This window comes from Marmota marmota, unplaced genomic scaffold, assembly GCF_001458135.2.
Source record: "Marmota marmota marmota unplaced genomic scaffold, marMar, whole genome shotgun sequence".
Classification (NCBI taxonomy): Eukaryota; Metazoa; Chordata; class Mammalia; order Rodentia; family Sciuridae; genus Marmota; species Marmota marmota.
The window spans coordinates 28,194,304-28,221,638 of record NW_025999900.1 but is presented as its reverse complement, the minus strand read 5'-3'; the positions used below and the strand labels follow the sequence as shown (position 1 = coordinate 28,221,638).

At 35.8% G+C, this 27,335-nt stretch overlaps 1 protein-coding gene across 4 annotated transcripts in view; it reads left to right on the top strand.

The window, feature by feature from the left end:
- Scfd1 (sec1 family domain containing 1) overlaps positions 1-18,572 on the top strand; it is a 92,991-nt gene extending 74,419 nt beyond the window's left edge. For 2 of the 4 annotated variants that reach the window (XM_015491774.2, XM_048798720.1), the window contains exons 20-25: positions 4,932-4,985; positions 8,971-9,023; positions 10,372-10,405; positions 11,352-11,417; positions 13,592-13,660; positions 18,342-18,572. In XM_015491774.2, coding sequence (XP_015347260.1) covers positions 4,932-4,985; positions 8,971-9,023; positions 10,372-10,405; positions 11,352-11,417; positions 13,592-13,660; positions 18,342-18,365 — 300 coding nt within the window. In that variant the 3' untranslated portion in view covers positions 18,366-18,572. Of the gene's footprint in view, positions 1-4,931; positions 4,986-7,592; positions 7,717-8,970; positions 9,024-10,371; positions 10,406-11,351; positions 11,418-13,591; positions 13,661-18,341 lie in introns of those variants that run through there. The other 2 variants (XR_007345827.1, XM_048798719.1) reach the window with 2 other exon arrangements.
- The last annotated feature ends 8,763 nt before the right edge of the window (positions 18,573-27,335 follow it).

Genomic DNA, 27,335 nt, shown 5'->3' with positions numbered 1-27,335 from the left:
CTCCTACTATCTTCACTGGCAACTTTCCACCCTTCTAGCATTGATATATATGCCTCATTCCCAAAGTGTTCCCAGTGTCTTCGCATCCCATCTTATTCTGTACTAATCAAAGCCTTCCAGATAAGCATCCTTCCTAAGGAAGTGCCTTTTCATTCTCCAGAGTTCTGATATGCAGGACAGCAGCAATCCTTGTCCCAGCCCTGCTTTCAGCTCCATATCAAAGTATCATTCCAAGCCTAGTGATGCGAGCAAAAAGTTAGAAATAGTCACCACAGAGCAGATGGCAATATAGGTCAAGAGGTGGCTAATTCTAGAACTCAAAGGGGAAAAAAATGTTCTGTTTTGGTTATAGAGCTGACACTTGTTAAATTGGTTTTTAGAATTTTTTGCATATTTTGTTTTGTTTTTTAAGCAATAACCCCAGCAGAGATGAAGTTAGCATTATTTTTATCTAAACTTTTCTAATGACTAAAATTACAAAACACTATTAAAGTAAGAAGTCAGGGTTTTTAGACACAAATTTCCTACCATATTTTTTTCTATACATAAATTTCTAGTTCATGTGTTTGAAATTTGAGTATTTTAGAAAAACTGATCCTTAATTTAGGGTTTTTTTGTGTGTAGGACTCTTTTTTTCTCAAATCTGTATCTGTAATGGCTTTCTACTAATTATTAGAAATTTAATAGTAGTTGATCCTTTTAGTGTTACTAACCTACAATAATGCTTCCAGTTTTATTTCTAAATAGCGATTTCCAAAAAAAGAAAAATATGCTTGGGAATTTTTTAAACAATTAATATGTTTTTCATTTTATTAAATTTCATTTATATATCTTACTGAGGTACACAATTATTTTGTTTCTAAAAACAAAATAACAGTCTCTGCTAAGCAAAAAGAGATATACTGTTTTGTTCTGATGCTTTCTCTCTTCTATTACTTAAGATGCTACAACCCAGTTTTTCCGTCAATAAAAGTCAATTAACTTGTATGTAAATTATTCTCAATCTGTAATTTATTTTAAAAATTATTAACCCAAGCCTTCATTTAGGCAAAGAAAACAGCTGAATAGCGTGCCAGTTGGTGACAAATCTTAAAAGCTGTTTTCTAATGTACTCTTCCTTATCCCTTTAAAGACATTATGTGTATGGGCTGGGGATGTGGCTCAAGCAGTAGCGTGCTTGCCTGGCATGCGCGGGGCGCTGGGTTCGATCCTCAACACCACATAAAAATAAAATAAAGATGTTGTGTCCACCGAAAACTAAAAAATGAATATTTTTTTTTTAAAAAGACATTATGTGTTTCCTTTATCATTCTCTTCAACTGGAGTTGCCCTTAATCTCTGGCAGTCTGTGAATATTACATGGTACAGCAGTTATAGTTGATTGATTTAGTGTCTGATCATAAAGGCCAGGAGAAAATATAAGAAAGATTTGTCCCTGGGCTTTTGAATTTTTGAACAATTTTTCTAGAAAGAAATTTTTCTCAAGTTATTTAATGTATTTATTGACAGACTTGTTATAAGAGATAGCAGAACTATAAAGCACAAAGTAAAATGTAATTGCATCCTTTAGGGAATTTTTATACTAAATGAAGATTTATCATGAAATATAGGTTAAGTGTCCAAATTTCCAATTATTTTCAAAAGTATAAAATATGACTCATGATTTATCATATGTGAAATCTTTTGATCTTTTTTCTCCATTGCATAGCTGTAATAGTGCAATTCAAAATGCTAAACAGAAGTTAGTCTAAATAGATAAATGGGTTAAAAAAAAAACAACTCAATTTTACTAAAGTCTTACCAAATAATTTGTAATGTTCCCTTGCTCCAGAATGTATTATTTCTTCCTCTACTGTTGCAAAGTGCTTCATCATCTTTTGTTCTTATTACTTGAAACAAATATTTAACTATAGTTTTCTCCATCCCTAGAGAAATTTATGGTTTAGGCCTATTGATAAATGAACAAACTCAATTTTTTTGAAACAAAAAAGGTAAAATTTTGAAGCCACCTTTTTAAATTTATTCTAAAGATTATTCAAGAAATACATTCAGTTTGAACATATGGTTCTCTTTTATATTTAAAAGTTCCTGGCCAACACAAATTTCAGAAAATTATGAAATAGCTTTAATTTAATTTCACTTGTGTGAGACCATCTTAAAAGATTTTTACTTCATAATCTAGTAAAAGGGAAAAAATGTTTTGTTTTTTCTAGGGAAAATAGCATTTTCCTTAGTGCTAGTCCACTTTAGTGACAATATGTTTTATGACCTAAGAAAATTTAAATCCTTGTTTTAAATCCTTAGTTACATTTTTTTGAACAATCAGATTTAATGTTGCTTTTGTTGTGTGAAGTTTCAAATAGAAAATTATTCTGTACAGTTCACAAAGGAAATACCAGTTCAAAACAGGCAGAATATCAGCCCAGTAGAAATGCACTTTGAATAGACAGTATAGTCATTTAGTAAATTTTCTGTACTCGGTGTTCTTATGTTCAAATTAATCAAACTTGTTGGATAGAAATGTAACAATAGTATATCTCATCCCAAATCCTATAAGCATGTTAAGAGAACAGACTTCTGCCAACACCAGTGTTGGTGTTGTACATTTCATGTTCAGAGTCAAATTTGTTCTGTAAAAAAGATAATGCAGTATGATATTGAAAAATTGGAATTTATCTTAGGCAAAATAAAAATGGTCAATAAAATTGTGTATGTATTCATATCCCCATTTTTCAAAGTATACAAACGTCTTTTTATTAGAAATGAAAGAAATCTGTTAGATCAATTAATTTTGTGCATTTTTACAAACTTTTTAAAAGTTACTGAATTTCTAAAGAAAACTTTTTTGTTGTTCCTTTTAGTTAAACATGACAGTAGAATGTATTTGACATACATGGAGTATAACTTCCCATTTTTGTGGTTGGACATTATGTGGAGTTACACTGGTCATGTATTCATATATGAATATAAGAAAGTTATGTCCAATTCATTCTACTGTCTTTCCTGTTCCTATCTCCCCTCCCTTCCCTTCATTTGCATTTTTCTAATTCAGTGAACTAATATTTCTCGCCACCCCCACCCTCACTCCAGCTTATTGTAAGTTAGCATCCACATATTAGAGAGAATATTTGGTCTTCGATTTGGGGGGATTGGCTTATTCCAATTAACATCATGATAGTCTTCAGTTTCATCCATTTACCCGCAAATGCCATAATTTCATTCTTCTTTAAGGCTGAGTAATAGTCCCTTGTGTATATACACCACATTTTCTTTATGAAGACATCTGTTGAAGGCCACCTAGGCTGGTTCCATAGCTTAGGTATTGCAAATTGAGCTGCCATAAATATTGATTTGGCTTTGTCACTATAGTATGCTGATTTTAAGTCCTTTGGGTATATGCCAAAGAATGGTGTAACTGGGTCAAATGGTGGTTCTATTCCAAGTTTTCTGAGGAATCTACATACTGCTTTCCAGAGTGGTTACACCAATTTGCAGTCCCACCAGCAATGTATGAGTGTACCTTTTCACCCACATCCTCACCAACATTTATTGTTACTTTTATTCTTGATCATTGCCATTCTGACTGTCTGAAGTGCAGTTGGCAAAGATTTTCTCCCATTCTGTAGGTTTTCTCTTCACACTCTTGGTTATTTCTTTGTTATGAAGAAGCTTTTTAGTGTGATAGCATCCCATTCTTTTTTTTTTTTTCTTTTTGAATTGAATTCAGGGGCACTTGACCACTGAGCCACATCCCCAGCCCTATTTTGTATTTTATTTAGAGACGGGGTCTCACTGAGTTACATAGTGCCTCAGTGTTGCTGAGGCTGGCTTTGACAGCAATCCTCCTGCCTCAGCCTCCCACACCCTTGGGATCACAGACATGCGCCACCGTGCCCAGCTGTTGGTAGGAATTTGATGGCATCTTCAGTTTCATTCCTTGAAATTTATCTGTTTAAATTTTCTATATCTTCCTGATTCAGTTTGGGTAGGTCATATGTCTCTAGAAATTTGTTGATGTCTTCAGGATTTTCTATTTTATTGGAGTACAATTTTTTTAATTTAATTGATTTTATCTCTGATTTTAATTATTTCCTGTCTTCTGCTTTTGGTGTTGGTTTATTCTTTTTCTAGGGCTTTGAGATGAAATATTAGGTTATTTATTTGGTGACTTTTTATCCTTTTAATGAATGAGCTCAATGCAATGAACTTTCGTCTTAGAACTACCTTCATGATGTCCCAGAGATTTTGATATGTTGTATCGCTATTCTATTTACCTCTAAGTATTTTTTTTATTTCATCCCTGACTTTTTGCTATCCACTGGTCATTCAATAACGTATTATTTGGTCTCCAGGCATTAGAGTAGCTTCTATGTTTTATTTTATCATTGACTTCTAATTTCATTCCATTATGATCTGGTAGAATGCAAGGCATTCCCTCAAAAAATTGGAACAAGACAGGGATGCCCTCTTTGAACATAGTCCTGGAAACTAGCCAGAGCAATTAGAAGGAAAAAAATCAAAGAGAAAAGAATAAGAAAAGAACTCAAACTATCGGTAAAGAAAACTCTTAACTGACAAAAGGAAAAGTGAAAAAAAAAAATAACAGTGATATTCTTGATCAGAACAAAAGATTGCAGTTACTAATATTGAAAAGCAAATATTCAACAAAGTAAAAAGCCCAAACATATTGTCTACTAAAACCTGAATACGCCTACATATTAAAAGAAGCTTTTCATTGAGAATGATATTTTTCTGTGGACACTTAAGTGCCAAGGATATTTACATCTGACATCATTAACTCTTGCAGTATACTTAATCTTAGAATGTGTTTAATTATGATTAATCCTTAACTATAAAATTACTAGGTTGTCTTGTTAGTAGAAAGGAACTTTGGTTTATTATTGTTAATAAAATACTAATCTCTTTCACAGAATCTACCTGTTACTCGTATTTTAGACAATCTCATGGAGATGAAATCAAACCCTGTGAGTAGCATGTTACATTGAACTTGTAAGTTCTTGAATGTATCAAACTGGCTAATGGGAAAGGTAATGATACATATTGAATTTCTTGTGTTCTTAATCATAGCAGAATAATGAGAGAAAGAAAAGAGTTCATGTTCTAAAAGAGCTCTGGTTAGCCATTATCACAGATACTGGGAATTGATTTTCTCCACTGCTACAAACATTCTGGTCAACTCCCATCCAAATTAAGTGTATATTATGTTCTGTATGTATAATTACATGTAAATTTTATCTTAAGGAGCAAGTTTCTATAAATGAAAAAGGACTAGTTGGTATAGTGTAAAGAGGATTAGATCAATTTAAGTTTAAGAAAATTAAATTAGGAGAGAAATGCTTAGTAAAAATTTTAAGTGCCTATGTTCAAATGGCACTGAAGTCTTTGGGACTGAAGAAGCAAATTGAGGGAGAGAAATCATTGGTAAATATTATCACATTTACTTGAATAGTTTTCTAGATGTCTGTTTACAATTCAAAAAAGAAATACAAAAGTCCTCAGAATTTCTTTGGTAAAAATAACTACCCTGATACTATGGCTAGAGTCTGGGATAAAGAAAAACACATGGAAGCTGGGTGTGATGGTACATGCCTGTAATCCCAGCAGCTCAGGAGGATCTCAAGTTCAAAGCTAGCCTCAGCAAGTTAGCAAGGCCCTGTCTCAAAATTTAAAATTTTTAAATGACAGGGGAGGAACTGGAGATGTGGCTCAATGGCTAAGTGCCCCCAGGTTCAATCCCAGGTACCAAATAAAATAAATAAATAAATGGCAGCATGATCCTACCCTCATCCAAACCCTAGTGGCACATGCCTGTAATCCCAGCAGCTTGGAAGTTGAGGCAAGAAGATCACAAGTTTAAAGCCAGCCTCAGCAACCTAGTGAAGCTCTGAGCAACTCAGTGAGACCCTATCTCCAAATAAAATACAAAAAAGGACTGGGGATGTGGCTAAGTGGTTGAGTGCCCCTGAGTTCAATCCCCAAGATATAAAAAAAATAAATAAATCCAGTTTGGGTTGATGTGAATCATTGTAGACTTGGCAGTGAGGCACACAATTCCAGACTTGAAAAGGAATGAGGGGGTTTAGGATTTAGCAAGTGGCAAGAGCACTTGCCTAGCACGCACAAGCTAGGTTGAGTTCACTCCTCAGCCCTGGAAAAAAAAAAAAAAGGAAAAAGAATGAGAATAGAATGTTCAGATCAATGGGACTTTTTTGGTAATTATAAATATTATTTCAGTAACATTAAAAGAAATTAACAGAAATAAAATTTTAAATTTCAGTCATGTGAAAACATAGCCTAATAAAATATCCAACAGCAATTATCATTATGAAAAGAATGGAAGAATTATCTGTAAGGATAACCTGAGAGGATTAAATTCTTTCATTTTGGAATCAATATAGATAATAGTGGTATATAATATAGTAATAGTAATAGTAGACTGTCACCGTATCCTAGAATATATGAAGAAGTAGTACTTCTTTTTTTTTTTTTTTTATTGTTGGTTGTTCAAAACATTACAAATTTCTTGATATATCATATTTCACACTTTGATTCAAGTGGGTTATGAACTCCCATTTTTACCCCATATACAGATTGCAGAATTACATCAGTTACACATCCATTGATTTACATATTGCCATACTAGTGTCTGTTGTGTTCTGCTGCCTTTCCTATCCTCTACTATCCCCCCTCAAGTAGTACTTCTTGAAAAGCCTAAGAGAGACATTAATGTCTGTATCAGAGAATACTGCTTTGTAATGGGCAGTAAACTGCTGGAACATATTATTCCAAACAGTAATAAAGATTAAAAATATAAACATTTAGATAGCCAAATATACAAGAGGTTAAGGGAAATTATGATATTTTGTTATTGCCCTTGATGTTGACATGAAAAATAATGACCACAAAATTAACACCTAACATTATTGCATACTTATTAAGTATTATCAGATATTGTATACTTATTAAGTACCGAGAACCATGCAAAGCATTTTTCATCTGTTATATCATTTAATCCTCAGTAGAACCTTCCAAGAAGAGTACTGTTATTTTTATTCTCATTTCTATAGATGATGAAACTGAGTCACAATAAGGTCATTAAACTTGCTCAGGGATATACAGCTAGTATGTGGCAGCATTGGAATTTTAACCACAAGCCAAATTGTCTACCATTATACTTTGTTGATTAGGGTAAGAACCATGCCTTCATGGAATCACAGAAATAGAGTTTAAGGAAACATCCTAAATCATTTTAACAATGGAGGCAAGGCAACCTAGAGAGGTTAAGTAACTTGCCAGGTCACACCTTTTTAGTAGCAGAATTACAATAAAAATCCTACTATTGTCCTCCAGTCTAGTACTCATCCCAGCATACACAATCCTTCTGTATTTCTCTGGCAAAACACATCAATGGCTAAATTGTGGGTCTTAAATGTTTCTCCAAGTTGTAATTACAAGTTCATTTATTATTTATAAAGTCAATAGAACTGAAGGCACATTACTACAGACAGATACTTTAATTAGAAAAAGTAAATGTTTTCTGTTTTGAAAGCATTTCTTCATCCATCTGCTAGGTGAGGTAGCTGCCTGCACTCTTATACCTCTCCTGTTCCCAGATGGACAAGTTGATTTGGAGGCACTGAGGAGATTAGCAAAATGCTGAAGAGATAGCAAAGTGTACTAAGTTAGACCTGGCAGGTAATCTTGAATGTATCCTATCTCAAATGTTTTAAAATGCTGTTACCTATTTTTAGATGCATTCTTATGACATTTATTATTCTCCTTTGTCTTAATAAAGGTAAGGCAAGATATCAGATAGGTTTATTCTTGCCTTGTAAATCTGGTTGGTAGTGGTTTCTTGAAGTAAACTACTTGGAGGATTCTGACACTACATTTGGGTTTACTGAGGGTGCTGTGGTTGATTGAAAGTATCTCCATTGAATGCGGGACTAAATAATAGCAACACATGTAGTATATCTGTACTTTATCAGGTTTTAGTGAAACCATCCACACTCCAGAAGAAGAAAAGATGAATTTCTCTGGATGATTCTGCTATGGAAGGAGAGGCAGGCAGAGAATGGAAAGTCATTATTCAATAAGTAATAGAGCAATACTTTCCAACTTCTTTAATCAACGCGTTAAGTTTCCAGTATAATATAGAGGTCCACAACCCCTTATTCACAATTTCTGAAAAATCCAAAAAGCTTTGAAAACTAAAAGATTCTGTATAACTCATTTGGTGGCAAAATCTGACCTGGACTCCAGTTGAGGCTCTTTATAGTTTTTATTTATCCTATTTTCTGTTAATGTTCACATATGTAGAAATAGAAGTATTAACATATTTGATGATGAGGTGCTACCCATATTATATGTAGTTTATGCCTGATATTACCTATCTAAATTTTTTTTAATCCTAAACTCTGAAATACATATCACTCCAAAAATTTCAGATAAGAGATGTGTACCTGTGTTAGGTATTCCATATATTCGGTAAAATCATGAGATAAAATTTATACAGATAAAATTCTAAAAAACAAAAATACTTCAGTACATTAACTACTTTAAGACTTATAATACTTATTTTTTTCAGACTTATTTTTGAGAAACATTATAGCATGAGAGTAGAGCTTGGACATTGAAACTGCCTTGTTGCCAATGCTAGAGTTCCCGTACTTATTACATATGTAACCTTAGGAACCTCTCAGTCCCCCCTCAACTTGCCAATCTGAAAAATGGGGATAGTAATAGTAGCTACTTGAGAAACTCAGGATTAAATGAGTAATTTCACATAAAGCACTTAAATGATGCTTAGCACATTGTAACTACTCATTAAATGTTAGGGGTGGTTGTTGTACACGCTACAAAATTGATAGATTCATGAATATAAGATAACCGTATGCCAGAACTTCTAAAGAAAAATTCCATTGTCAAGGTTTTTTTGTTTTTAAATAGGAAACTGATGACTACAGATATTTCGATCCCAAAATGCTACGTGGCAATGACAGGTAAACAGTTTCTGTCTTCTGTAATATGTTGTAGGATTTCCCAAGAATGAAAATAATTGGTTTTGTACTCTAAAGCAGCACTGCTTAATATTAAAAATTTAAACTGTGTGGAAAAACTGGAAAGGAAGCAATATGTGTGCTAATCTCTCAAAGATAGTATTAAAGATAGTATTTTGTTGTTTTTCCCTCCAAGTATATATACAAATACATGTAGCTGTTTACTGGGTTTTTGTTTTGAGGTGTGTGTTTGTTTGTTTTGTTTTGTTTGGGGGTTTTCTTATTTGGGGGGGCTTTTGGCATTACAAACTAAGTGTAGGGGAGGGAAATTGGGATAATGTGTGTTTTAAGAATATTTTTATCAGACCAAATTAAGAGAAAGGAGCTTTATATTTGGATACTGTTTTTTTTTTTTAATGTAGCTCCTACAAAATCCAATTCTTGGGAACCATTGCTATAAAAACACTTGCTGACAGTGAAACATTCTATAAAGAATTTTTGTATTTTATGACAGGCATGATATAGTAAGGTAGCCTTTGTTTATTACAGATATTTTTCAAGATTTAATTCATGGTGATACAAAAAATAGCTTATAAATTATAGAAAAAATGGGCAGAATTAGGAGGGAAGGAGGCAGAATTAGAAGGAAGTTAAGCATTTAGGAGGCATTTTGATCAGGTAGATGTCTAACCACTTTGACAGAATATTTAGACAGACTAAAGATGTTAGGAAAGGTGATAGAGCTATGTTTAGCCACTGAGTAATTGAGAAAAGTTTCAACTATCCTTGTTAATCACACTGTACAGCCTATTTTAGCACTCAAATATGTATCTGATACACAAAAACTTTGAAAAAATGTCCTTATTAAAGATCTCTAGATATCAAAGAAATATTTTTAAATATATAATAATGTAATAAAGAAAATATAATTTACTGCAAAATACAGATCCCTCTTGCCATTTTCTTTTTTCTTCCTATGTTATCTTATAGGTGTTTATTCATTTTTTCTGCAAATATAGATACCCATAGACAACATAAATGACATTTGAAGTATGTTGAAATTTACCACCAAAATACCTGCATATATTCAGGGACCTCTGCTCCTCAGTTTTCTAGAATTTTATTTCAAAGTCAATAGGATGCCCATTCCCTTTTAGACACGTATTCTACATTTTCTGGCTTCTTCCTCTGCAGAACTCAAGTACCCACTACCCTCTTGAGAAAGAGGAGGTAAAACTGTAAATGCCTAACATACCTCTGGAGTATATGTTAATGTGGTATTTCCCATACCTGTTTTACCCATAATAAAAGCCATGAGTGAGATTTTCAGTATAGTTTTTCTCTATTACAGCTCAGTTCCTAGGAACAAAAATCCATTTCAGGAGGTAAGTTTCACATGAAAATTCTGTGCTCCTAGAAAAGATAAAAGGTAACCTGAACAATAATTTGTCATAAACATGGCTAATATGATTAGTGCATGGTGATTTGGATAAATCCAATTCTGTACCCCAAGATTTTTTTTAATTCTCAGCAACTGTATTTTCCTGATTTATAAAACTATTTATACTTATTATATTGAAGCTTTAAAGTGGCTGAAACTTATGCAATTTGCCAAAAAAGAAGGCTTGCAGATTGCAGTGAAAATTTTCTAAGTGTGGAGCTTATAAAATTGGATTCCATGCATTTGTGAAGACTGCTTTAATTTAAAATGCAAATAGACTTCTCAGCAAATACAGTAAATAACATACATAGAAAATTATATAAATGCTGGTTTTTCTGATTTTCCTGCCTATAGTAAATAACTGCAAACTGAAAAGCATCCTTTGAAGAAAGCCCTTTGGATTTATTTGCTATTACTTATTAGAAGAATAATAAGTATCTCTAGTGTTGGGCACAGTGGTGCATGCCTGTGATCCCAGCAGCACAGGAGGATCAGAAGTTCAAAGCCAGACACAGCAACCTAGTGAGGCCCTAAATAACTCAGGGAGACCCTGTCTCTAAATAAAATATAAAAAAGGACTGGGAATGTGGCTCAGTGGTTGAGCACTCCTGGGTTCAATCCTTGGTACTAAAAAAAGAAGTTATCTTTAAATTGTTTCTGAAAACTTTGTCTCATTTTACCACTGAACAAGCATTAAAATTTATAAATGTATAAACTTTTTAGAAATTTCTTAATTAAATACCATTAGATGCTTCAGCTGTGGCCTTTGGCTAGCTAGTGTTTTTGTCCCAATTGTAGAATAGGTTTCAGACTAAAAACCATGTTACTTGAAAATTATAACAATGTTTTTAACTATTTCTTTCAATTTAGTTTTTTGTTTGCATTTGTAGGCAATTGTTTTTGTGGTGGGAGGAGGCAACTACATAGAATATCAAAATCTTGTTGACTACATAAAGGTATGTTTTGGCCTTCTTATTCTATCATGGGATAGTTTTAGTTTTATATCTTTAGAGCACAGCATTCTTTGGTGGCTGTCCTGACCTTTACATAACTACTCTTCTAAGAGATCACTTAAAAATCCTGCATATAGGGCTGGGGATGTGGCTTAAGTAGTGCACTCACTTGGCATGCGCGGGCGCTGGGTTCAATCCTCAACACCACATAAAAATAAAATAAAAATATTGTGTCCACCTAAAAAAACTAAAATAAATAAATTAAAACAGCTTTATTTAAAAAAAAAAAAAAATCCTGCATATAGGCAAAGCAGAGTGGCACATACCAATAAGTCCCAGTTACTCAAGAGGCTGAGGTAAGAGGTTTCTCAAGCTCAGGATTTCGGGACCGGCTGGGTAACATAGCAGGAAGTGACAGAAAAAAACTAAAACAAAGTATTCTTAGAATGACATTTTGTAATCTTAATTTATTCACCTAACACTAGAAAATGATGATTATTATTTTTATTCTCACTTCATATAAGGCTCTAGTAAGGTAGAGATCAAGGTATAACAGGAAGAAAAAACAGACCTCCAAAACTGATTAGTGCTGCTGGGAGCGATAGTGCACTCCTATAATCCCAGTGGCTCTGGAGACTGAGGCAGGAGGATCTCAAGTTCAAAGCCAGCCTCAGCAACAGGAAGGCACTAAGCAACTCAGTGAGACCCTATCTCTAAATAAAGTACAAAATAGGACTGGGGATGTGGCTCTGTGGCTGACTGCCCCTGAGTTCAATCCCTAGTACCACCCCACCACCAAAAAAAACCTGATCAGTGCAACTCCCAGGATCGTTGCCAGGACACACTTTATCTTTGGATTATGAACTCCCAATATGTATGTAGGATACAAGTGTATCTAGAATGTATCTTGATAGTTAACAGTTAAAAATGATGAGTCTTGTGCTACTGAGATAACATCCTGAGATCTGTCCTAGAAATGTTGAAGCCCTCTGATGTTTTCTTGGGCTTGCCTTCTCCTTCTATACTATAATCTCTGCCTTTATTAATAGCTCATTTATGTTCTCTATAGCCTCAAGAATCCTAGTTATATGACCTTCTGTAATTGCTGCATGTACCATCTCATTTTCTAAAACTGTAAAGGTTTTTTTTGGAGGGGGGAATGGGGGGGTACCAGGGATTGAACCCCAGGGGTACTTAACTACTGAGCTTTATCCCCAGCTCTTTTTGTGTTATTTTGAGACAGAGTCTTGTTGAGTTGCTTAGAGCATTGCTAAGTTGCTTAGAGCATCGCTAAGTTGCTGAAGCTGGTTTTGAACTTGTGATCCTCCTGCCTCAGCCTCCTGAATAGCTGGGATTATAGGCATGCGCCACCACACCCAGCCTAAAACTATAATTAAGGTATAGCTTTTGTTTTTTCCCTTTATAGACGGCCATCTAGGACATTTATTCATTTTTTATTTATTTTTTTATTCATTTATTATTTTTATTCTCACTTCATATAAGGCAAGCAGTTATGTTTATTTACACATCACAGAAATGTCCTTTTCTTATATAACAAAGCCAATTTTTTTTTATTCCTTGTTGCATTATCAAATTACTTTTTGGGATAAACTTTTTACATTACAAAAGAAATCTTATGAATTTAACTTCAAGTTCACAATACATATAGGAATTGCATTTTCTAGTGGAGAAGTTTCAGTGTTGTAATTAGGTTCCAACATTCTGTGGAAATAAAATAAGAGTTTCAGAGTGGAACAGGATATTTATTAACATGTAAATACTATTGCACTAGTGAGACTGAAATTACAGTCCGTACTACCTGCATCATATCCTACTATGCTAAACATAACCAAATTAATATTTTGCTTCAAGTAGCATAGATCTTTAAAAGAATGTTGTGGTCTCAGATTTTTTTGGATAATTGTTGATCCTATGAAATGTGATCATACTCCTAGTTTTAGTATAATAAATCATTCTTATGCCTATTTTACCACTTTATCCCTCTTTATTTCATGCAATTTTAGGATACACATGTACACTGAAATTCAGCAACACCACTCACAAAGCTAACAACAAAAAAAGTCCTAGCAAGTTAATATTTTTTCATAGGAAAACTGAAAATGTATTTGTTACTCACTTGGATCTGAGTTTTTATTCATGATTTCTGTTTTTTACAGGGGAAGCAAGGCAAACACATTTTATATGGCTGCAGTGAGCTTTTTAATGCTTCACAGTTTATAAAACAGGTAAAGTATACCTTTTTTAGTTTGTTTCTCTTAAGTTACCATTGATATTTTTCAAGAGAAAGAGAACTATTTATTCATCTGGACCAGTTGAAAACTGTAGAACTCAAAAATTTGTTTTAACTAACATTTTCATTATTCCAATTCTTTATGAAAAGGCAAATTGACAAAATTTAAAATTGGAGTAGTGTACTTATTTAGGCAAAATTCAATTCAGCTTTCCATATATCTGATTTTGTGATAGAGTGTCATAGATTGGGCCTGAGAAATGAAGTAACTTCTGGGCAATAACATATGTTCAGTTGATACAGGAAAACTATGTTCACCTTTAAAGTTAATGACTGCAATAACTGAGGTATATTGATTGTCCACATGGTCCTTTTAGGATTGTTGCCACTAACAATCTTATATTGATCTTAGCTTTCAGTTGGGATGCTGACCCATAATTGATTATACCCATTTTGACTGGAGTGAGATAAAATTTTAGTATAGTTTTAATTCACATTTCCCTCATTGTTAGAGATGTTGAACATTTTCTCATGTTTATTTGTTGGCCATTTGTTTCTTCTTGAGAAATGTCTATTTAGTTATTTTTCCCAATAAATGAAATTTTTGTCTTATTTAGGTTAACAAGGGGAATCTCAAATTTGTTTACCATTTGAATGACCCAGATGTTGCCTTTGTTACTATTCTCATTTGTTTTCTATTTCTAATCTATTAACTTTTTTCCTAGCTTAAGTTGAAAACTTATTAACTTTAGTTCTTTCCTAAAATAAGCATTTATAGCCTTAAAATTAATTTCTGCCGAACAATAATACTTAAGCATATTCCACAAATTTTTATTTTATTTTCATTATCACTTTTAAATATTTTGTAATTTACCTTGTGATTTATTCTAAGTATTATTTATAATACTGTTCTTATATTCCAGGGTTTTATAAATACCTAATAGTGCCTTGTAGTTGTAGACCACTTTCTACATAACTTCAGTTTAAAATGTATTGAAATTTCTTTAAATGGCCTAACATATAGGCCTGTCTTGCCAACCATTCCATATACTCTTAAAGAATGAGTTTCTACAGAAGTTATGTATAGAGTTCTGTAAATATCAGTTTGGTTAGGGTATCTGAGCATTGCTCAGCTTCTCTGTTAGTTTGAAGTGTGCTTTCTGGTTTTGGTTTGGAGGGTGAGTCCTTTCTATCATCTGCTATTAAAATTGCCAAATAGGATTGTGGAATTCTCTTTCTCCCTTTACTTCTATCCATTTCTGTATTTTGGGCTATTGGATATATACACATTTTATGATTCATCATTTTTCTAATGGCCACTTTTATCATTATGTGGTATTTCCCTACATATCTAATAAAACTCTTTGACTTAAAGTCTACTTTATCTTATGCTTACCATTTGCAATGTTAATATAAGAGGCTAGAGTAGCAATGTTAAAACTTTTTCCACCTATTTATTTTCAACTTACCTTGTAGACAGCATATAGTTGAACTTTTTAAATTAACCATTCTGAAGTGTCTACCTTTTAATTAGAGTCTTTAATTACTTAGACTCTCAGTAATTACCATCTAATGTAATTACTGAGAGTCTATGTCTACCATTTTACTATTTGCTTTTCTTTTAGTCTCCTGTTTAGGATTCTTCTGTTTTTCCTTACATGCTTCCTTTGGATTTTTGAAAACTTTAGAATTCCATTGTAATTCATCTACAGAATTTTTTTAAGCTACATCTATGCACTATTAATTCAGTATGATCTCTAAAGCAACTGCTATATACATCTTTATTTGTAGACTAGAGTTAATATTGTCCAGTTGCACTAAATTTAGAAACCTTACAACTATAGAACTATTCTCCCATATTTTACATGTGTATATACCAATAATTTCACAAGACAATGGACAGTGATATACACAACTGAGGCAAAAATGATGACAAACAAATCCTTTGCTTTTATACAGATATTTATGACTCTCCATTTTCTTCTGTTTCCAAAAAATTTTAAATTCTATATTGACTGAAAAACATCATTTAGAATTTACCATGTCTCAGGTATGCTAGCCGTGAATTTTCTTAATTTCCTATTATGAAAATATCTATTTTACCTTTACTCTTCAGTATTAGTTTTGCTGTATAGACTTGAGATATTTTACTGTCTTCCAGCCTTCATTTTTTCTGATAAGTCAACAGTCATTCAGAGTTCAGTAAAACTATAAGGTCATACTCTTGAAGAGTATGACATATATGTCTTGGTTGGGGAAAACTGGGTATAAATTTCCTGGCTAAGTTTATATCTTCACTAAATTTAGGGAATTTTCAGACATTTTTTTCTTCAAATATTTTTATGCCCAATTTTCTTTCTCGTTTTAGGACTCCTTTTACATATTCACTAGCCACATAATGATTTTTTAGTCAACAACAGCCCATGTATACAATATAATACAGCTGTGCTCTCATAAGATTATAACACAGCTGACAAATTCCCATCATCAAGTGATATCAGAGCCATCATAATGCAGCACATTAGGTAAGTGTTGTGGTGCTGTGTAGACAGACCTATTGCACTGCCACTCATAATATTTAGCACATATGGTTATGTATATTATATACTTGATTCTGATAGTAAGTGCTGAAATTTAATGTAGCCTAAGGCATAGTGTTTATAGTCTACAACAGTGTACAATAATGTTCTGAGCTTTCACTCACTCAGACCAACTTCCAGTCCTATAAGCTCCATTTATGGAAAGTGGCCTATACAGGCACATCATTTATCTTTTATACTATTTTACTGTATTTTTTTCTGTTTTGATGTACAGGTTTGTAGCCTAGTAGCAATGGCATTACCAAATAACCTGGGTATGCATATAGGAGGTTGTACCACTCAGACCAGATTTGTCTAAGTTTACATCGTTGGTGTTTTCATGATGATGAAACCACCTAATGATATATTTTTCAGAACATAGACCCAGCATTATGCATTATTGTAGGACTGTGTGTTTGGCATATATGTTGTCCCACAGATCCCTAAGAATTCTGCTATTCAGAATGTACAATTTATATTGCTCTAAGTCTTTTATTGTCTCTCTTCTGCTTTTTTTAATGTATTTGTCAGTTCTATGTTGCAATTTTTTTAATCTTTTAGTTGTAAATGGACACAATATCTTTATTTTTATGTGGTGTTGAGGATTGAATCCAGTGCCTCACATGTGTGAGGCAAGTGCTCCACCACTGAGCTACAACCCCAGCCCCGCAATATTTTTTAATTGGTTCTTTTTAGTTATACAAAATAGGATTCATTTTGGAAAAATTATAAAAGCATAGAATATAATTTGTTCTGACTTAGTCTCAGTACTTCACCTTTCCTTTCCCTCTACTATCTTTCTGCCATTTACTTAGTTGTTTTTAATTAGTGTCTTGTGGAGATACTTATCAATTCTAGAATTTTCATTTGGTTCCTTTTGCATTGTTTCATTTTCTCTGCTGATATTTTTTTTATTCTTTGGGAGCATATTTTTCTTTACTTCATTGAAGGTAGTTAGAGCTGCTTTTAAAACCTTGTTAAATTACAACATAAAGATCATCTCCCTGCCAGTCACAATTGGTTGTCTCTAGAGTATGGGGCACATTTTTCTATTTCTTCATATATTGATTAGCGTTACATTATGTTCTTAACTTTATAAATGTTCTGTTTTGAAGACTGAATTCTGTTTCTCTTAAGAATATTGATTTGAAGATTAGGCAGTTACCTTGATTGGACTCACTTCAAACTGTTTTCTTGGACAGGATCTCAAATCCTGACTTCTTAGTCTCTCCCATTTATGAGAAGTTCAGGTTTCATGATAGATTTAGGAAATGTCTACACAGAATTTAAGGATTTCATTCCCATCTGTCTCTCTCTCCCTCCTTTCCAGGATCCCCCCTCACTTTCCAGTTTCTTTAGTTGCCTTAAGCACACTCTGATTCTTCCAGGCAAGAAGGACTGCCAGTTTTCTCTCACAGTTCTAACTCCCCAGTATAACACCAGCTGGGGCCTGACTCCAGCTGAGAACCACAAAACCAGGGAATCAGTCAGGGCTATTCCCTCCTTCTAGGTGGTGACTCTTTTCTAGTTGCTGTCCACTGCCTTTGGCTAGTTGATTTTTACATTTGGTTTAAGTTTATCATTTTTATATCTGGGAAAGTTAGTCCAATAGGAGTTGTACCCAGCCTTCCAGAATTGAAAGACTTGACTTCTGTTTTTCATGATCTACTTTAGAAATACATATGAAGAAGAAAACTATCAGCAGTAAAGTTAAGATATTTTCCTTTACATTTTCTTATTTTTTTTCTACTCTTTTTTTTTTTTTTAAGAGAGAGAGAGAATTTTAATATTTATTTTTTAGTTTTCAGCGGACACAACATCTTTGTATGTGGTGCTAAGGATCGAACCCGGGCCGCACGCATGCCAGGCGAGCGCGCTACCGCTTGAGCCACATCCCTAGCCCCAGGGTTGTTTTTTTTTAATTCAGTTGTTAAAGTTTATTATTATTATTTTAGGAATGCAGCGAATCAAATAGGAAACCTAAATTTTACTGTGATGAAAGTGAATTTTCTTAGGGTGTTTACAGGTATATTTGAAAGCATAACCATTCTTTGTGATTTTTTTTTTTTTAAGTTATAATTTTGTGTTTTGTTTTAGCTGTCACAACTTGGACAGAAATAACACAGAAGAACCTTAATATGATAATCCACTTGGAGCTTGGATAAATGTTAAAAAGAAAAGTCAAAAGAGCCAGATATTTTCCTTTCTAAAACAATGTCCTAACAGTGAAACCCAAGAGTTGTTAATTTTTAAGGAAATTCTATACTTAATATAATGTATACTGATTAAAAGAATAAAGCATTTCAGAAATAAAATTTTAACATTTTTCTTTCTCCTGTTATGTTTAACAGATGACTACGATTGACCTTTAAAAGTCTAAGGTTATCCTATACAAATATTACTTGACTGGTTCATGAATCCCTTACATACATTTTTAATTGTAAAACTACTTTTTCATAGTTCATTGGTTTTCACATTATAAAATGTACATAAACGTGTGCCAGATATTAGGTGAAGTTTCTTGTTTGTTTTGGGTACTAGGGATTAAACCCAGAGGTGCTATACCTCTAGGCTACATCCCCCAGCCCTTTTTATTTTTTGAGATGGGGTCTTGCTGAATTGCTGAAGCTGACCTCAAACTTGCAACCCTCCTTTCTCAGCCTCCTAAGTCATTGGAAATATAGGCATGAACCTCCACATCCAGTTTAAGTGGAGATTTTAAAACCACTTTAATGTCTATTCTCCATCTGGCACACCTGTATACATTTTATAAGTCTTTTCCTTTCTGTATGTTGACAGGACAACACTAACATGGTTTGGAATGAACAAATACAAATAACATTCATCCCATTAAATTCTAAATAATATGTATTAAATTTGATTCCATGCTTCATGGTGTGCAATGCCAACAAGAAGTGTTGTTCAATTATGTATTCATTATTCATTTTAATAAAGACAAATGAGGGCCAGGAGCTGTGGTGCACACCTGTAATCCCATTGGCTCTGGAGGCTGAGACAGGAGGATCAAGAGTTCAAAGTCGAGCTTTGTAATGTTTTGAACAACCAATAAAAAAATAAAATAAAAATAAAATTAAATTTAAAAAAAAAAAAAAGAGTTCAAAGTCAACCCCAGAAACTTAGACTTAGATCCTGTCTATGAATAAAATTTTAAAAGGGCAGGGTTATGGCTCAGTGGTTAAGTATCCCTGAGTTCAATCCCCGGTATCAAAAAAAAAAAAGACAAATGAGGTACCAAAGTTTGATAGTACCAACAATTATAACCTGGAATAACTTTTCTATCAAATTAATGAACATTTACTTCAGAGAAACTAAAAGGCATTGTGGAAATGTGTTCATAACAAACACAAAATGTGAAGGCAGAATTAATCAACTTTACCTAGCTGGCTACAGTAAACCTACGCCTGACAATTAACATATATGAGGTTTTAATTCTATAATGATATTCATAAAAAGAGGAAGAAATTTCAAAAATCTCCTCTCACCACATGTTCACAGAGGAAGGAAGGCTTCATCAGAAGACAGACCTGATAGCACCTTGATTTTGAACTTCAGCTTCCAGAACTATGAGAAAATAAATGTCTGTTCTTTAAGCAACCAAATCTGTAATATCTTGTTACAGGTTCCTGAGCTGACAAATTAAGACAAGAACCAACGAATGGGGGGGAAAAAAAGTGAAAAGACACAAAATCCCAGTATTAGGAATGAAAAAAAGAACACTAGTAATAGTATTGCTGACATCAAACAAGGAAAATGGAACTATCACTTTAGGCCAAGATAGAGCACTAGGTAACTGGTTTACCCTCACACCAGCAATAATTTTAAAACTGGACCAAAATATTAAAACAACAGTCCTTTAAAATATTGGACATCAGCAGCTAAGATTGTAGTCCTGCAGACAGGAATTAAATAGGGTGATTCCTAGATTGTTAACTGTGGTGCCAGAACACCCTTAGTGCCCCTTAGCTGAGCAGACAGTTCTGGGTATTCAGGGGTGGCCACAGTATTCAAGGTAGAATGGTCAGAGAAGACACTATACTCCAGCTTAGCAGAGGGTCCTCATTCAGTAGAGTACCTACCAGGTAAGGGAGGAAAACTACCTGAGACTGGGGAAAGAACCACCCCAAAATAATTGGAGGGAACAATCCTCAGAGCTCACAACCAGAGTAGAAAAATGCACAATTCACATAGAATCAAAAACTCACAAGTATATTGCCATGTTAGTGAGGAAAATAGTCCCAAACTAAGAACTGCTCTTGAGTCCTACAAAGCTTATAAGCAAGGCCTAAAAAGATCAAATTATTTCCAAATAACCATATCCCAGACCAATGCTTAAGACTACAAGAATTATAAAAATTTCTAGCACCCAATAAGGTAAAAAATTTGAATTTGAAATCTAATCAAATGCAAAACAATAGAAAAACACAATCCCCAATAAGGATAAAAATCTATTTAAAACCAAAAATATCACAGCTGCTATTATTTGGAGATGAGGACATTACTTAATTACTGTTACTCCCTTGTGATCAGGAAACCAGGGAAAAGACTGAACTTGTTAAATAGAGGTGTGAAAATTGACAAAAGACCCAGACCTAACTTGTAAAGACAAAACCTGCATTATCTGTATTAGTTTCTGAAAGCAAAAATAACCAAATTGGGGAACAGACCTCAACAGATCAGCAAGCCTTCTTTATTAAGCAGCAGAATGGCACAGTTTCAGAGGAGAAAATGACAATTGATTACAGGAGGGGTCTGATTTTTAAATTTTTAAAAAATTTTTGTATTTCTTACATGACAATAGTGGAATGCATTACAATCATAATTATCCATTCACAACACCATTTTTCATAACTCTGTATATTATATAAAGTATGTTCACGCAAAATTATGCCATTATACATGAGCTTTCTTATTGGTTTTTGCATTTCAATCCTTAATACACCTTTATACCACAATTTATCATATCTCTGCTTGTATATAAGGTATACAAATTCACATCTTCATACATATATTTTGTATAATGATGAGGGTCTCCTTTCACCATCCATGCTATACCTCTAGATAGGGAATAGGGGTAGGCAGGAAAGAGGGAGAAGGGGAATAGCATGATTTTTAAATTTTTTTAGTGAGGTTTTGATCATAACACGTGAGATCTGAATCATTTGCAGAGTGTGTTGTTTGGGCAGTCAGGGGGAAAACAGCTGTGCAAGTTCAAAGCCTAAATCAGGGAAACAATTGCAAAAGTTTGAAACCCATTTTGTTGCTGGGAAAGGGTGAAAGTCCAGAGCGGAGGACTCATTGTTTGCTTTTGCCCCCACACCCCCACCCACCCAGTGTCCTCCTTTCTCCCTAGGGGTTGTTGTTTTCCATATTCTTCAGTTTTACAGCTATAACCTGAAGAATACCTACTGGTGCTGTAACAAATCACAAATCCACTGGCTTAAAACACCATACATTTATTATCTTACTATAGAAGTCAGAAATCTAGAATGGGTCTCGCTGGGCTTAAGTCAAGGAATGGGAAGGGCTGTGTTCCTTGGAGGTTCTGATGAACCTAGGGGCTCACTTGCCTTTCCAGCTGCTAGTGGTCACCATAATCCATGGCTAATGGCCCTTTTCCATGTGGAAAGCTAGCAGTGTCCAGCCAAGTCCTTCTTATTTCATGTTTTTCTCCTTCCTTCCACATTTAATGGACCTATGTGATTACACGGGGCATACCTAAATAATCCAGGATGATCTAGAACACTCCACCCAAAAAGAGCAGCACTCTTTCAAGCACTTCAGAACACTTACTAACATATACCATATTCTGAAACTTGAAATACATCTCAATAGATTTTAAATTTACTCAAATTTTTAAAATAACAAATCAGTAACATCTGGAACACAGTAGTCACAGGTTGTTCCTCAAAAAACAGGCTCAAACAGATTAGCATGCTAATGAAGAAGTGTTTTTTGAGCTCAGCACCTGCTGGAGAAGAAATGTAAGGAAGGGACAGAGGAAGCTGCCCAACTGTTGTGTCTCAGTGCAGGCCCTATGGCTCACAGGGAACTCAGCTGGGATGGTCTTTCAGAATCTGAAAAGCCAAGAAGTCACTGATGGAGGCTATCCCCAAGAAGCAGGTTTGACTTGAATTTGGCTAGTACTATGCAACCAAGTACATGATCCAGTGTACACTTTGGCTGAAGGAAGTTTGAAGAGAAGGAAAAGAAGTCCCTTGAAGTAGAGGGGTGGGGTTCACATTCACCTCACCTTTCCTATGGAAGCAGAGCCCATATCATCGCCAAAGCATCTGAACAGTTTATGCTCAGGACTTGAGGAGAGATGTATGTGGAGAAAACAAGGCTGTGTTGAACTCCTGAGGAGATTAAGCAATGTCCCTGCTTCCTCAGTAACAGAGAAATTGTACTTCAGCTATTTAACAATTGTTTAGAAAATGGGGGTGCAGGGTCAAAACTCTACAAAAGACAAGGTCTCTTCATATTGTCTTTGTGTTTACAAATATACTGGAAAGAAACGGCCATATCAATAAAGGTATGGTATTTTTCTTCAGAATTGCTTTAAAGTCACATAAACATTTTGCCTTGTGAAAATCAAGCTCATTTCTAAGTTTCTGAGAAACTTTTCCTGTGGCCTATAAGTTTCCTTGAGCATTTTTTTTTTTTAATGTCGGTAGAGAAATCTTGGCCTTTCTCAGTCCACAGCTTAGATGTGTCCTGAAATGGGTTACCTTGGCAGGCCATCCACAGTATTACAATGGTCATATAGTTGTTCTCTCAGGTTTGGCAGTTCAAGAAACGTGTGCCAACAAGACTAATTTGGCTAACTCAGAAATTAGTTTTATTTAACCATTTAGCAGTGATTTTTCAGAATTGATTCCTGCCCTGAGAAATTACAGAACAGGGATAGAGGTCAATGGGAAAGTGAAATCAAAGTTTTATCCATCCTCACAACAGTACTGCCACATAGAAGTCACAAATTTATAGATGGAAACAATGCCGAGAGGAAACAATCATTCACAACTGACACATGGTGGAGCCAAAAAGGGAATGCACATCTGTCTGCCCCAAATTCATCTTCTTTCCACTGCTCAAAATTCCCTGCATTAATGGGCTGGAACTGTATGTAGCTCAGGGGTAAAGTGCTTGCCTAACATGTGTGAGGCACTGCGTTCAATTCTCAGCACCACATATAAATAAATAAAGATCCATTGACAGCTAAAAAATATATATCAAAAAAAAAATTCCCTGCATTAAGAGCCAGGCACAGTGGAACACAACTCTATTCCCAGTAACTCAGGAGGCTGAGGCAGAAGGATCAGAAGTTCAAGGCCATCCTGGGCAACTTAGCAATACTGTCACAAAATAAAATTTTAAAAGGGCTGGGGATATAGCTCAGTGGTAGAGCACCCCTCGTCCAATCCCCATTGGGGGAAGGGGGACAATGGTGGAATTCTCTGGCTGGGGAAGTGGGAGGAGGCTTAGGAGCTGTAATGGGCTACTGCTCACCAACAGGAGTCGGCCACTTTACCTCCCTGTTTTCTCCTATGTGGAATAAGGGTTGTACAGAGGAGGGTGTCTGACATAGGGCCCTTGAGGCCATGCAGCTCACCTGAACCAGCCAGATCAGGATATTCAACAAATGCCTTACCTGATGGGCCCTTGCACATGAACTGACAGGCTAAGACACCTATTAGAAAACATTTGAGCAGTTTGTCACAAGCATGGAAAAGGTTGACTCACATGGTATAGATGGGACTCTACCATGAAAGGAAAAGGCAAAACTTAATAATAATAAAAAATTGAGGGGCTGGGGCTGTAGCTCGGTGGCCGAGTACTTGCCTAGTACTTATGAGGCACTACCTTCGATCCTTAGCACCATATAAAAATAAACAAATGAAATAAAGGCATGCTGTCCATATACAACTACAAATTTAAAAAAAAAATTTGAGGAGCTTCAACACAAAATAAGTAAAATAAGTGATGAGGCTTTCATTTCATTAATCGGGTAATCTTTTTTTTGAGGGGGTGGCACCAGGAACTCAAGGACACTTGATCACTGAGCCACATCCCCAGTCCTATTTTGTATTTTATTTAGAGACAGGGTCTCACTGAGTTGCTTAAGCGCCTTGATAAATTGCTGAGGCTGGCTTTGAACTCATGATCCTCCTGTCTCCACATCCCCAGATGCAGGGATTACAGGCATGCACCACCACACCTGGTCAATCAGGTAATTTTGTACTGTGACAAATTACAAATGAGATTCACATGTTCCAAATTGTGACATTTTTAACATGCCCTTAAAATTTAGGATCTCTAATATTCAAAACAAGCAGGGGGTGAATATGTTGATTCCTTTAAGACATTTGCTGAAATTTTTTCACAATTTCCTGAAATTAGATGGCACAAAAGAAATCAACTCCAAGGACTGACAAAACTCAAGTGACATGTAAATAAAGAAAGCAGAAAACTGAATTTGTCTTGTTCAAGTGACTACATCAAATAAACGGATTCAGCAGAGAGAACTAGAGACTATTCAACCTGACCTTTTGAATTACCTAGGCTCAACATAATTGTGGAACTTCAAAAATCGATATCCAAAGAGATTCTGAGGTGTTGAATGTGCTCCAGGCTGTAAATATGTCTGGCTACTTTTAGGAAGGAAATTATTCTAAACCAGGAAGCATCAGTCCATCTTTGTGGCTCAGCTTTAAGAGGAACAGCCAACTGAGATGGTGTGGCATCCTGAGAATCCAGAGCCAGCTACAAGACTCCTAGTGCTCTCCTGAGGTGACCACAGGACGACTAAAACAGCTCATACTGATCTACTTGCCAGCATCATTTTCCCTGATTTTCGTCACCCAGTCTTTCCTGCCCCTACTTTCACCTGGCTAATGCTATTCCTGACAGCTACAGTAATTGTTAAGGGATCAGCACATAACTAAACACAGCCCATGACACGTGATTAGACTCCTGCTGAAGTCATTGCTTTACAGGCCCAAGGAGACCACTCTCCTGTCTGCTGGACTTACTCAAGGGCCTTAAACATGAGTTGTAGATATCACCCCATGAAGCCTGAGAATGAAACCAGTGCAGAGCCCAGAGATGTCCTAATGACACTAGTTGAATCCCCCAGGTCTGTGATTACCATAATCTTGAGTTTTGCAGCTTCAGAGGCAAAGCCTGAAGAGATATGCAAAACCCAATGGGTAATTTAAATATCCTAATATAGCCAAAGAAATGCAAATAAAATTTAAGAATAGTTTTTAAACATTGGACTTTGGAAAACAGGACAGTGATCCCTAAGAGGGAAAAACAAGACAATCTCTAGAGTCTTCCCACTGTACTTCCTAAAGAAGTTTTTCTGGCTGCAGCCCAGGAAGGGTAAGCCCAGCCCAGAGATCTCCCTGATTTGAAGAGAGAGGAATGTACAGAGCAGAGTACCAGAGAGAATGAGGACACAGAAGAAGATAATTCTGGAGCTCTGCAGAAAGTCCCCCTTGAGTTTTCAGCTGAGCCACTGATAAAGGCATGCATGTGAGGAGCTTACCAAAGGTAAAGGAACCACCTAAGGACCAGAGGGAAGTGAGAAATCCTCTGTGCTCACATGGGGCCATGAACAGTGTCTGTTCCAATCAACCAGAGTGAAAAACCTCATCATTCACAGGATAATGGGCAGAGTACTCAAAAGGGTTTTGCCTCAATAATGGGGAAAATTAGCTCTAGTCTAAATGCTATTCTGGTTCCATCTAACACTTGTAGCAAGAATCGAAAGGATCAAATTGTAATCAAGGACCAAATAACTGACTACTGTGTCCCAGAAAGCTCACACATAGAGGAATACAAAAATATCTAGCACCCATCAAGATAAAAGTCAATGTCAATAATCACATAATAAATTATCAAGTAAGACACAACACCATAATAAAGAGGAAAATTCTCCACAGCCGAATTAGAAGATGACAGCCAAGTTAAGTCCTCCAGCAATTGTCTCTCCACAGACATATCGCCAAGGAAGCACAGCTGGGCCTGCCACTGCAAGATCCAGCAGCAGGTGGAAGCAAAAGGGAAAGATCTAGAATCAGCCAGAGCTCACGGATGGAGCTTCTAGACCTGCCCCAGCCTCAGGGAAAGACCTGCACTGCAGGACAGACTCATGTTTTTGACTTGTATGAGTGCCAGCCATGGAGGGGCTGGGGGCACACCACCCTCCTGAGACTCTGCAGGCCCTTGTATCTATGAGACTTAGGTGCCACCCAGCTTAGACTCCATCACATCTTCCCCAGCCATGCCCAGGCCAGGGCTCAAAGAATCTCTAGACCTGCCTGGCACCAGGCAGAGGCCTGCACCCCAGTGGGACAGGCTTGTGTTCCAGCCTCTGTCAACACCAGCTGTGGGGGAGGCCTGGTTCACCCCTGAGACCATATAGGTCCTGCAGCTGTGAGACTCAGGCACAACCCTGCTTAGTGTCAGCCTTAGTGGTCAAGGGACTGCTGTTACCAACACTGCCTTGAGTAGCATAGCATGGAGCAAGACTATTTGCTGGGGGTAGGACAAGATAGTAAGCACAGGATTTTGCCCTTGGAATTTGGTGCCAGGTTGGTAAAACCTACCACTGGGCAGATCCTAACAGCCCCATCCCCAGGCCTACCTGCATCTCTGAATAGCCCTGGTGTGGGGCACAGGCATACAGACTTCTGTTCCAGCCAGCGTCACCTGTGCCCAGCTACAGCAGTCTTTTGCCATCAGGCCATCTCAATAGAGGCTACCCACAACAGGTAGCCTGTTAATGGGCTGTGAACTCTTCATGTGACCCAGTGTGGTAGCACTGGGTGAGCACAGGACTCCCCGCCCCATTCTTCCCCAACCCTCAGCAGCATAACACAGAGTAAATATCTCCTCAAGGCAAGAAAAGGAAGGTGTGCTCCAAGGCCCATTGCAGGGGCAGTGATTCTGTCCAGGCCAGGCAGAATTCCACAGTGACCAAAGAGCAATGGCTGTAGATGAGATTTTAGGACCTACACCAGCCCTAGGAAAAGGCTCTGAGGACAGTCTCCACCCCCCCCCCCCCCC